The 13902-nt window shown below is 42.5% G+C and overlaps 1 protein-coding gene across 1 annotated transcript; it reads left to right on the top strand.

The window, feature by feature from the left end:
- The first annotated feature begins 1959 nt into the window (after positions 1-1959).
- LOC138348195 (uncharacterized) lies at positions 1960-5670 on the top strand. Its single transcript, XM_069296818.1, has 4 exons — positions 1960-2424; positions 2945-3279; positions 3540-4605; positions 4708-5670. The coding sequence occupies exons 1-4, from the start codon at positions 1960-1962 to the stop codon at positions 5668-5670; spliced, it is 2829 nt and encodes a 942-aa protein (XP_069152919.1).
- The last annotated feature ends 8232 nt before the right edge of the window (positions 5671-13902 follow it).

The raw sequence follows: 13902 nt of genomic DNA, 5'->3' as shown, positions 1-13902 counted from the left end.
AGTGTCAAAAGAGAGAAATCTCGATTTACTTGGGGCACCTACCTTCGATAATAAACTTCAAGGTATGGCCCACGTTTATCGAGGTCATCACCCGATTTTGGGACGATAAGAAGATGGTCTTTCGATTTGGAGATGTCGAAATAACACCCACATTAGAAGAGATCAAAGATTGCCTTAACTCGATTGGGACGTGTGGCAAAAGGAAAAAACGTCCTGATCATCACATTCTCCTGCCAGATAGGCCAACCGAGACTGAGCTAAAAGACATATTATCCCTAGTGAATGCGAATTGGTTAGAGACCCACAACATTCCACTGATGAGGTTTTTCGAAAGGTGGGGGCACGACAATTATTTCAGACTATTCCCAAATGAATTCCATGACTACAGTACTTGGAGACAAACCCAAGCTATCGCTTTCTCCGCATGCCTCTTGGGAACTATGGTGTTCCCTAAAGACGAAGGTAAAGAGGTCGACACCCGGGTAATAATGGTAGTGAATGCCATGTTCAGAGGAGTCGGTAGAAAATCTGAAGAAAAGAAATATTGCTGTTTGGCCCCAGTCATCTTGTCCGACATTTACCGATCTTTGAGCCTGTGCAAGAATGGTTTCCCATTTTTTCAAGGTTGCAACATCTTACTTCAATGGTGGTTGACGGAACATCTATGCAAAAGAGACAGCCCCCGACTACAGGGTTTGGCCGAACCAAGTCAAACAAGTCCTCTCGATAATTACGAGTTCTACTTGAGTATCCGTAAATTTCCAATTCACACCACTAGGGATGCGTGGGCAAAGGTGTTTTACAATTTGAAAGAAGGAGACATACAATGGGTATTACCGAGCTTCAGGTCTCAGATGATAGCAGCCCAAGGGACCAAATTGCCATTTTTAGTCCTTCCCGGCATCAGAGGATTGCGTCCTTACAACCCGACGAGAGTAATGCGGCAATTTGGAAAAGTCCAAATCATACTCGCCCAAGGAGATGCCAGCTCTTTCATTGTCGATTACAACGAGAAGGACAAAATACCTTTCGCTAAAATTATCCTCCAGGAATGGGCCGGACGCGTCAACATAAAGTGGGAGGTCACCGAAGACAGGTATGGAGCTGGGTATGTCGACGAATACAAGACATGGTTGCACAATGATTTGCGTGGTGTAGTGGATCCAACACCAAGCACGAGTCGGAAAATCGAAGACGTGGAGACAAGGCTTCAGATTCACGCGTACCATTTTCAGCAAGAGTGGGACCGAAGGGAGCAGGAATTCCATAAGAAAGAACAGGAATTTCAACAAAAGGAGCAAGCGTGCCAACTCCGGGAATTAGAAAATCAGAGAGTTTTGGCCGTAATGTCACAAGAATTAGCTGACACAAGGACTTGTCTAATGCGTTTGGACACTATTTTGGACGAGCAGATAAACACCTTACAGGTCGTACCAACATCTTCCAAAGCTGCGTTCGCTGAGCCATACGTGTTCACCAGCAAGTGCATTATCCGAGAAGAAGTGGAGAAGGCCAGAAGAGGAGCTGGATCATCGACCTTTAACTCCCCTTCGTGGGATTGATTTTATATATGTATTTGCATTGCATCCCATTCCCAAGATGTATCCTGTTTGATTTTGATTGTGTAATGAACGCTATGACATCTAGTGAAATTCGTTTCGGGGGTACAATTACTTATTTAAATGGCGCAATACATCCTTCAGATCGCTAGGCCTACCCTTGGCACAAAAGGATCACATGCATGTTTAGGACACGATATATTTTTTTGAATGCTTATGTGTTATGTCGCTATGATTGAGGATATCGTAAACCCACTCCTAGCCAAAATCCTAAAGAGTATACAGAAGCCAACATTACAATTGTCCGACCAAAAATCCCGAGTCTCAAGTTTCTCACACAAAATCCATACCATAAATCCTAAGTACCGCTCTATCATCTCAGGAAAGTTGAATCACCGCTATGGACAAAGGCAAGAACGTCCAAACGGAGCTCACTGAGGAGGAATTGCGAAGAAAGATCGAGCGAGTCACTCGAGAGATTCAGAAGGTTAAGGAGGAAGGACTCAAAGTGGACGTGACCACGGCGATCTACAAAGCTGCGGTCACAACCTTGGATGAAGATCTGGCGTCACAGATAAAGAGAAAGAAGAAGGTTGAGATGGAAACCGAAAGCCTAAGGAAAAGGTTGAACTTGCTTCGTTTGGAGATACACGAAGGAAAGGCGAGAGAGGCGAAGATAGATATCGAGACTGCTGTGTTGTTGGACAGAAACGCGGCGCTCGATGAGGAATTGGCGACCCATAGCGACCCAAAGGGCGGAAAATACCTCGCCCGTGATCAAGGAGCAGATAACAGTAGCCCCGGCCGTGAAGTGATTGAGGAGGAGGATGAAGAAGAAATCGTCTACAAGCCTCCATTTTCGACTGTCTGAAAAGAAAGGAATGACGCAGCCACAAGACAAGAAATCTCCAAATGTGGTCTTCTAGAAATCTCAATGTTGTTTTTCAATTTCCTTGTAATCACAACGAAAGAATGAATGGAAAATTTTCATCCTAAAATCCGAACTACGTTGGGCCTGAATTCTCCCCGTGAGATACGTAGGCAGCCTTCCCGGCCCGGCCCCTATCACAGAAAATTTTCATTCTCCTCCATGTTTCGGAGATACGAAGATAAGATCAACGGACGTCGCAAAGCAGCTGCAAGAAGACCATAGCTCAACGTGATTCAGATTTCCCAAGATAGCGCCAAACAAACAAATTCCTGTTTGTTCAAAATATATATCCGTCCTTATTCGTGGGTTAAGATATCCTCAAACAAAACGACTTGTGTGTTTATCTGTTTTGTGTGCGATATTATGCATTTTGTACTCTGGATATGCACTAACAAATTTGCCTTTGAGTTGTTTTTACCTCTCAGGTACCTTTTACTGATCTGTATCGATAAAGCTGGCAGATCATCCTTACTTCACCAGGTCAAAAGGTCCTACAGATTCCTTCCCTCGATCAAATTCAGATAAAGGAAAAATAGTTATGGGAGACAACAATGACGAAGTGCGTCTTACTGACGTTGTGGTGGCTCAGCCCACTGTAGTGGAACAGAATGAATTGATCATGCAACTGATGCAACAGATTGCTGAAATGAAAGTTGAAATGCAACGGAGACAGGATGCGCCTCCACCTGGATTTGGTACTAATATTGCTGATGCAAGACCTCCGGTCTACTTCCCTTCATCAAACATAGATCCAACTCAGAACCAGCCTTCTACACCTGTGCATAATCCGTCTGTGATAGACCTAACAACCCAAAACCCCCAATACGCTTCTGCATCTTACCAAACTCCTTCACCTCTTCCAAATAACCACCCTCAAATACCACCCCATCCTCAGAATACTCAAACTGCCCCACCGCCACAAAATCAAAACCAAACTCAAACTGCCTTCAAAACCCAAGCATTTCATCCGCAATTGAGTCAAAACACCAATCCTCAGGCCTACCCACAAAACTACCAGACCGCCCAAAACGTTCCAAGTCCCTCTATAGCTCCACCCTACCAAAAAGAGCCACCTTCCAAGTTCCCGTTCCTGCCGAGCACGAGGTGCACGGTTCTGAGTTGGATCACTATGAAGAACAGGAAAGAGAAGGGAAGGCGAAAGAAGAAGTGAAGATCGATATAAAGAAAGAAATCAAAAAGGCTATGAAAGAGCTGCAGTGCATCCCAGACGCCGTCGGACTTAGCTACGCAGAATTGTGCATCCATCCAGATTTGAACCTTCCCGAAGGTTTTAAAATTCCGAAGTTTGACACCTTCGGAGGAGTGGGCAATCCTATGGCGCATTTGAGAGCGTATTGTGACCAGCTCGTGGGAGTTGGCAGGGATGAGGCCTTGTTGATGCGGCTTTTCAGCCGAAGTCTGTGTGGAGAGGCCCTCGAGTGGTTTACTTCACATGAAACCAGGAACTGGCCCAGTTGGAATGCATTGGCTAAGGACTTCATTGACCGATTCGCCTATAATGTTGAAATAGTGCCCGATCGGTATTCTCTAGAGAAGATGAAGCAGAAACCAACTGAAAGTTATAGGGAATTTGCCTATAGGTGGAGGAAAGAAGCGGCGAGGGTAAGGCCACCCATGACCGAGAAAGAGATTGTGGAAGTGTTCGTGCGGGTACAGGAGCCTGAGTACTATGATCGAATCATGTTGCTGGTCGGAGCTAAATTCGCTGAGATAGTCAAAGTTGGTGAGACTATCGAAGATGGTCTAAAATCGGGGAAGATAGCCCATGTATCTGCGTCGGCTGGATCTTCAGGATTGATAAGAAAGAGAAGAGAGGAAGTTGCCGCTGTCTCGTACGGGGGAAGAAAAACCCCTAGAAACCCGTCACATTCCCAAGATCGTTCCAGGCCTTCCCCAAAGTCTCACCGATCCAACTACCCACAATCCAATCATCCTAATAACCACAATACTGTACCCACCTATCAGAATGCTCAAATTTCGTCGTACCAAAGTCCACCTTCTAATCTCCAAAACTTTTCTCCCATATACCCAAATTACCCTCAACCATACCAGATCCCATCCCCTTATCAGAATATTGCTCCCAACTGTGCCAACGTATAGTCGAGCTACCGACCACCTCCACCCACTTATCAAGTCCAAGCTCCATTATACCAGGACCCCCTCCCGAATTACCAAGCTCCAATTCCAAATTTCCAGGCAAACCCTTATCCCCGGAGCCAAGCTCCTCGTACAAATACCCAAAATTATCAGCGGGTGCCTCCCCCTCGGCAAAGCGGTTATGATACTTCCCGTCCGAGATCTGAAAAAAGGCCTTCAAGGAACTTTACCACACTTGCTGAAAGTCGGACCAAACTATTTGAGAGGCTAGCCGCAGATGGATACATCCACCCTGTGGGGCCCAAACCCGGGGATGTCAACTCAAAGTTCTACAGGCCAGATCAAAGGTGTGCTTATCATTCCAACAGTGTTGGACATGACACGGAAGATTGCATCAACCTTAAGCACAAAATCCAAGACCTGATCGATCAGGAGGTAGTTTCTCTTCAACCGGCGGTGCCAAACGTCAACACAAATCCGTTGCCGAATCATGGAGGTGACAACCTTAATATGATTGAAACGGATGAAGACGGGTGTGGAACAAAGATGATTACCCCTATTGTGCATGAGGACTTGGAAAGGGCTTTCGCTTCTTTAAGCGTCAAAGAAAGGAGGAAGTTTGTTATTCTGACACCTGCAAAGGCTGTTGCCTTGGTGCCTTCAAAAACTCTCGTTAAGCCCAAATTTGTCATTGAAACCGCCGTGGCCCAAGGCATGACCAGGTCCGGAAGGTGCTACACTCCTGATGAGCTTGCTCTCGGAGGACAGAAGAAGGACCATGCTAAGAGGCCGATAAGCGAGGGGGAAGCAGAAGAATTCTGGAGAAGGATGCAACCGAAGGACTATTCCATTGTCAAACATTTAGAGAAGACTTCGGCTCAGATCTCCGTGTGGGCCCTGCTGATGAGCTCTCAGTCCCACAGTCAGGCCTTAATGAAAGCTCTTGATGATACATACGTACCCTCAGGTACAAGTAGTGATAACGTGGCCGCTATGATTCATCAAGTCATTCGGGGGCACCGGATCAGCTTTTGTGACGATTGTTTTATCGAAAAATGGTGATTTTCAAAAAGAGTTTGTTTTATTTTAAAGATATTTTCGACTTTTAGGAGTCGCCACTTAATTTTTAAGAAAAATCAAGAAAACTTTGTTTCTAAACAACCTAAACAGAAAAATTATTTTGAAACATTTTTTAAGGGTTCGGGATTCTTATTAGTGTCTTAGGAAGGTGTAAGACACCTAAGACACTCCGTTAAATACGGTTTTCCGACGATTAACTTATTTGACTATTTATTTTAAAGACTTGCGAATTTTGAACTACTTAAGATATCTAGGCGAACTTTATAAGTTTTGAAATATTTAACTTTGTAAAATCGTTTTAGGGCTAAGACACTTTATATTCAAACAAACTTAGAATTTGAATTTTAAACCTATTAGAGTTTCAAACAAACTTATGAGTTAAAACATTTATCATTTCGAGATTCCATTAAAGTTAAACCTTTTAAACTTAAGTCTAAGCGACTTTCAAATTCGAACATCTTTAAAGTTCCAATTTTTAATTTCAAGTTTTGATAAAGCAAAAGGCGTTCAATGGGGGTTTGGAGTTCTTCCAACTCTAAAACTAAACAATATTCAAGCACGTAACCAATTAATAAAGAGAGAGAGATTTTGAGTCCAGACTCGGGTTCTGTCCGCCTTGACCGAGTTTTGGACCCACCCCTTTTCCTTTGTGCCTGTCCTAGCCTAAACATGTAAAAAAAAGAAATCGAAAAATAAAAGAAACAACAAAGGGCTTATGCCCATTACAACAGTGTAACTAAATAAATAATAAGGACAATCTTCTAATCCGCCTCGGATTTATTCAATCTTCGTGGCATTTTGAATTTTCGCCCGTTGTCTTGACTCGGTAAGATTTTGAACCTTTACGGCTCAACGAGGATGTGTGGGATGGAAATCAAGTCCACAGGGACTCGCGAATAATTTCACATGCAATAAAATGACAATGGATTAGCATATTAAGTGGTATAATAAACAAGACACATATCTTGAACGAAAACAGATTTTACTAAAAGAAAGCTTACTTCAAGGGGTTCAAATTGAAACGACACGTATGACTCTAAAGAAAAGCAAATGAATCAACTAAAGCTTACGAAGTTGATATCAAAATGTGACACTTAGATAGTAACATATATTTCATGTATATCCAACTATGAACACATTATATTTATGGAAGTACATAACCGCTCATCGACAATTAGACTCGAAAAATATAAAGGGAGCATGTTACACATTTACCAAATAAACAACTCGTGCACAATTGAAACAATTCATTTTTGATAAAATAAATATGATATGGATGCAATAGCTGGCTTATTAAGTTGGCAGTAATCCAACAAAATGAGACTTAGACATCTTTGCTCAGACAAATATAATAACAAAGAAGCCAATGCTACTTAGGAAAAGAAGCAGACCATTATAATCGATGCCATTAAAATGCAATATGAGACATGATAAACGGAGTAAAAAGAAAGGAACATGTATAGCACAGAGTTATGCTTGTAGAACAAGAGCAAAACAGTGGATAGAATTGTTAAAATATGCTACTTTTTTATGAAACTTCAGGCATGAATCAGAGAGGGAGTTCAACATATTTTCCCAACTTCACATGAAGAGAAGGGATAGGATGCAAGCAACAAAATATTTTCCATTTTTTTTATACGCTAAAGCATGTCCTTAAGGATAAACAAACATGCATCAAAAACTCAAACTTTAAGACTATAATCTTGTGGAATGATAAAATTAACGAAAACCATTATAAAAGAACACAAAACAGAACTCATGCTTTGTAAATATACGTGAGAACATGTCAATCACGAAAACTGGAAAAGAAACTAAACAACTATATAAACAAACATATGCACGCTAAGAAAGAAAATGTCACATATCCAGAGAGAATGTGTGGCAACAACACCATGGGATCTAAATGGGGAGGTAGAAAAGCAGTTGCATCCAAACGAACAATCAATAACACATATAACTTCTACACCATTTAGCCTTCCGACCAATCCAAAGGAAATGCATTGCAGCTTCCTAAGAAAGCTTAAGAGAAGAAGAATGAGGCAAACTTAAACAAGATTTAGACTAGGATTGGTATCCTACCGAGCAACGAGAACTTTATGCTAAAGAGATAATCTCATGATGAACTCGCTAACCGGGTGAGCAGCACGAACAGGCAAGCATAGCAAACAACAAAGAATAAGACGACGGAAAAACAAACCGTCACGCAAGACCCTTTACAGAATTAGGCCAACAAACAGTGTGTGACTTCCCATACCGCAGCAACACGACCCTATACTAGACGTACAAATGCCAACAGATTTGATCCCAGAACGAAACCAAACGAATAATACATCTACCGCAGCAGCACCCAAAGCATGAAGCAAATAATAATAAAAAAAAATCTTGAAACAGGAAAACAACCGAAGAAATAGGATGGATAAAGAGAATTACCTCTTCGAAAGCAGCGAAAAGGGGACGGGTGAGCAGAGGACGAGCAGCAGCAACGAGCTTACACCTCCAAAACCAACCTCGAACCACAGCGAAGGCATCTAGCGGAATATCACAATCGCGCACCCTAGACGGAATGGAAATATTTCTCGACTTCCTTTTCAACTCCTCTCAAAACTGGACAAGAGAAAAAATCGACAGAACAATCTTACGATGAAGCCTGAAATCAGTTTCCCAACCTAACGATTCTGCTATGGGTTGAGCGATAAACAAGAAACTTTTCCAACAGAAAGAAAATCTTTCTGAAAAATCCTCTTCCGAGCTTTTCGAACCCAAATTTCTCAACCAAAAATTGCTAACCCCAAAATTCCCCCTTTTTCGTGAAAAACTCTCCTCCCTTTTTTATGAAGATGGGAGGGGTTTATGTAGGGTCGGTGATACGATTTTCCGCCCATTTTTGAACTCAAAATCGAAATCCCTTTGGGTCAAAACCCACATGGCCATTGCGTGTTGGCGAGGGTGACATTGACGATTGGCAGACCTGTTTGACAGGGCATGGGAGTCTGCGGGGTTGTTGGCGAGTCGCGTCTGAGTTTTCTGGGTTTCTATCGAGAGGGGAAGGAGAGAGCGAGCGTGGGGGAGACGCGGGAGAGAGGGAAGGAGAGGCGTGAGGGAGACGCGAGAGAGCGTGGGGAGGGGGTCGAGTGGGGGGTGCTGTTCTTCCTGGGAATGGGGTCGTGTGGTGGGCAAGGGAGAGAAGAGAGGGGAATAGGGATGGGTCGGGTCGGAGCGGGTATGGGCTGGGTTGAAGGGTTTTTTTTTATTTAAATGTTTTGGGCCGTCTGAATGGGAAGAAGTGGGCTGGGATATTTAAGTTAGTGTTGGGTTGAGGGGTTTTTATTGGGTTGAGGGGTAATTGGGCCTGGGGAGAGTGAACGAAGTGGGCCTGGGGATGTTTGAAAGGGTGGGCTGCTGAAGAAAGGGAGATTGGGCCTGGGCGTTGGGCTGGAAAAGGGGAAGAGAAATGGGGTGGGCTGAAAATAAACAAAAGGGAAATGGGCTGGAGGAAGGGAAGCCTTAAGATACACACATATACATATACATATATGTATATACATATATGTATATATATACATCTATCTTATTTTCGCAAGATTTATAAAACCAATTAACTCATACCGACGCGGGTCAAAATTGGGTGTCAACAACTGTCCCTCATTTTACTCGGGTTGACGCAAGCAACTCGAGGAAGATGAAATTGACCAACCAATTTTGATCAACCCCAATCGTTTTAAAAGAAGGATTCGACACAGGGTTTAGGAATTATGGACGAACCCTTGCAAACGGGTCTCCTACATATCTCAGGCTATATGAGAATTCAGGCCACTTGTAGTTCGATAAGCTTGATTTACCGCACGATTTCAAAGAATCAAAAGCCACCTCGACACCGAATTATGAAGGTATCGAAATGCTCGAGAATAGAATTCGAGAGCGAATGTTGGAATACAGCTGAGTTTTCAACATTGAATCCGCCTACATATCCTTAAACCTTCGGAATCAGGCTGTGTGTAGTTCGACTCGATCGTTGGAAAGGAAAACTATTATGCTAGCTAACCTTCGGTTTTGGACGAGTGACACATTAAACGAGTATGAAAAAGAGGCTTGTAACCTCTTAGCCATGAATGTGGCGCGCTTCACACCCATAATTAAGAACTTACACGGACATAATTTCCAAATCTTTTGGCGTATTGTCACTCAGATTGGAAACTTGCTTCCGATGAAACAAAACTTTCGGAAGCGAGACAGAAACTGACAGAACTAGAGAAAACCCGTAAGCCTCGAGAGGGTGGTTCGATTGTGGTGGAAGTCGCTCCTCTGCTCGCGTCCTAAGAGTTTGACATTCCTTTTTGGACTATGTCCCAGTTCGCTGCTAAGAAAAGTTCCACGTTGTGCTGCATCCTTTTTGATGTCGTCCGCACCTGTGGTTTTTGGAGAAATCATCCTTTTGGATGCTCTCGACAAAGACTGAGATAAAACTCGTCAGCTTATAAACGCAATTAGGATGGGAGACAGTGTCTTTTACCATGTCGACACTTCATTGTTCTCCTCCATGTTCGACGTCGACTCGATCGGTCTCACGTCCAGCAAATAAAGCTTATGCCTTGTGTTTTGCAATATCATCTTCAATGTATTCCATACTTGATGTCGAAATAAATAAATAAATGCCGATGCGATATTGATGTTTCTTTTGTTGTCATCTTCGATGCTCTCCATGATGTTTATTTTTATAAGAAATAACATAATGCAGTCGAGGCCAATGGATAAGTATTGCTCTTTCTTTATCCAAGTACGTCCTCTTGCGGGTCATGAATATCTTCCCGCGATACGTAAATTCCTGCGAGATATGAATCTTCTCGCGATGCATAACTTTCAGCGAAGAATAAAATCTTCTTGCGATGTGCAAATTTTGACGAGGCATAAATTCTTCTCGCGATGTATAAATTTTGACGAGGCATGAAATCTTCTCGTCATGCATAATTATTGACTCGCGATGCATGATTTCCGCGATGCATGATTCCGCGATGCATGAATTCCAGCGAGGCACAAATTCTTCTCGCGATGTATAACTTTTGACGAGGCATGAAATCTTCTCGTCATGCATAATTATTGACTCGCGATGCATGATTTTCGCGATGCATGATTCCGCGATGCATGAATTCCAGCGAGGCATAAATTCTTCTCGCGATGTATAAATTTTGACGAGGCATGAAATCTTCTCGTCATGCATGATTATTGACTCGCGATGCATGATTTCCGCGATGCATGATTCCGCGATGCATGAATTTCAGCGAGGCATAAATTCTTCTCGCGATGTATAAATTTTGACGAGGCATGAAATCTTCTCGTCATGCATAATTATTGACTCGCGATGCATGATTTCCGCGATGCATGATTCAGCGATGCATGAATTCCAGCGAGGCATAAATTCTTCTCGCGATGTATAAATTTCGACGAGGCATGAAATCTTCTCGTCATGCATGATTATTGACTCGCGATGCATGATTTCCGCGATGCATGAATTTCAGCGAGGAATAAATTCTTCTCGCGATGTATAGATTTTGACGAGGCATGAAATCTTCTCGTCATGCATGATTATTGACTAGCGATGCATGATTTCCGCGATGCATGAATTCCAGCGAGGCATAAATTCTTCTCGCGATGTATAAATTTCGACGAGGCATGAAATCTTCTCGTCATGCATGATTATTGACTCGCGATGCATGATTTCCGCGATGCATGATTCCACGATGCATGAATTCCAGCGAGGCATAAATTCTTCTCGCGATGTATAAATTTCGACGAGGCATGAAATCTTCTCGTCATGCATGATTATTGACTCGCGATGCATGATTTCCGCGAGGCATAAATTCTTCTCGCGATGTATAAATTTTGACGAGGCATGAAATCTTCTCGTCATGCATGATTATTGACTCGCGATGCATGATTTCCGCGATGCATGATTCCGCGATGCATGAATTCTAGCGAGGCATAAATTCTTCTCGCGATGTATAAATTTCGACGAGGCATGAAATCTTCTCGTCATGCATAATTATTGACTCGCGATGCATGATTTCCGCGATGTATGAATTCCAGCGAGGCATAAATTCTTCTCGCGATGTATAAATTTTGACGAGGCATGAAATCTTCTCGTCATGCATGATTATTGACTCGCGATGCATGATTTTCGCGATGCATGATTTCGCGATGCATGAATATTTATATTGCCCCTGTGAATAGTAACGGCAAGACGACCTCCAAATAATATATCGACTTGATCGATAATGATAAAAATAATAATTGCATAGCTGTCTCTTCTGAGGTAATGCATTGTCTTGATCGACAATAATCATTTTGCTTTGATAACGCAATGCAAATAGCGTCTTCTTATAGAAATCGTGAAATCTTCGCTGAGATTCCTTTTTGATTCACCTTTGAATCTGGCCAGGCACTTTGTAAATTTCATGTATTGGGGAATGACTTGAAATAAACAAACACATTCACAAGCATCTTGGCATAAAGATATGAAATGCTTCTTGCTTTCGATAAAATCACCGGCTTTGGAGATAGTTTTCTCCTTCTCCGTATTCATCAGTCGGAAGAATTCGGCCGATTTCGAAGCGAAGCTATAAACCTGCATTCACAGAAAAATTGTCAGTTTTAAACATACTGATCTGTATCGATCCCTTCGGTTGTTTGCTCCTTGTCTTGACGTCCTCGGTTGATTTCCCGATTTCCCGACTCTTGATAGATAAGAAAATATCTTATGCCAAAACAGATGAAATATAAAAGGGAAACTTTTAAGAGAAGCAATTTTTTTTTTATTTTTTAAGAAATAGTATCTCGAAAAGGTCACTGCCAAGTCATGTCATGTCAGGCTTAACGAGCTTCTTTGAGTCCGACGCTTGTTGAATGAATTTCAGAGGCATTCCGGACTTGTAGGGAAGTCCCATGACAAAATTTTGAGGCCATCCTCAAAATTTCTGTCCCAGTTTAGTATCTTGCTCCTCTTTCCATTGTAATCGCACAGATCTCAGAATTTTTTGAGATCTTCTCAAAAATTTTGTCCCAGTCGCAAATTCGAAATGTCTTTAGTTTGATCCGCTGAAGAGAAGGTTCCTTCTGGAGAATTTTTGAGTCCCTCTCAAAAATTCTGTCCCAGTTTCTATTGTAGAAGGGGGGGGGGAATAGAATTTACGAGATATATGACCGAGCCCTTGTGGCGCCTACGTATCCCGTTGCGGCAGGAATCAGGTCAAACGTAGTTCCCCTTAAAGGTTAACAAGAATAAAATTTACAAAGAAACCGACCGAAGCCGACAAAGGCCGCCTACGTATCTCATTCTTGAGAATTTAGGTCGAACGTAGTTCAGGTACAAAGAAATAGTAAAGGGGGTAAATGGGGTGACCGAAGCCGACATAGGCCGCCTACGTATCTCATTCTTGAGAATTCAGGTCAAACGTAGTTCATTAAAAGAGGGATAAGAATTCAAATTCGAACAAATACAAGCAAACAGAAGATTACAAGTAAATGATGGGAAATGCAAAACGAACTTCACGCGTAATATCTCTTGACAGCATCTGAGTTGATAGGTTTGGGCCATACAGCGCCATCCATCTCTGACAAGACTAAAGCACCTCCAGATAGTACTTTGCGGACCATGTAAGGACCTTGCCAGTTTGGTGCGAACTTTCCTTTGTACTCGTCTTGATGAGGAAAAATACGCTTAAGAACCAACTGACCAACTTCAAAATTTCTGGCTCTTACTCTTTTGTGAAAAGCGCGAGTCATTCTTTGTCTATACAACTGGCCATGGCAAACAGCAACCATCCTCTTCTCATCAATCAAGGCTAGTTGATCAATCCGTTTGCTAACCCACTCAACATTACTTAGCTCAGCTTCTTGGATGATCCTCAGTGACGGTATCTCGACTTCAACAGGTACGACTGCTTTTGTTCCGTATACTAGCAAGTATGGAGTAGCCCCAGTCGATGTTCTGACCGTCGTTCGATAACCCAGTAGAGCATATGGCAACATTTCATGCCAACCCCGCTGCTTGTCAATCATTTTCCTCAGAATCTTCTTGATGTTCTTGTTGGCGGCCTCTACAGCTCCGTTCATTTGAGGGCGATAAGCAGTTGACCTTCGGTGAATAATCTTAAATTGTCCACATATCTCTTTCATCAGATGACTGTTGAGATTTGCACCGTTATCAGTGATGATGGATTT

This window comes from Solanum lycopersicum, chromosome 4 (assembly GCF_036512215.1).
Source record: "Solanum lycopersicum chromosome 4, SLM_r2.1".
NCBI lineage: Eukaryota > Viridiplantae > Streptophyta > Magnoliopsida > Solanales > Solanaceae > Solanum > Solanum lycopersicum.
The sequence above is the reverse complement of the archived record's forward strand: the minus strand, read 5'-3'. Positions and strand labels throughout refer to the sequence as shown.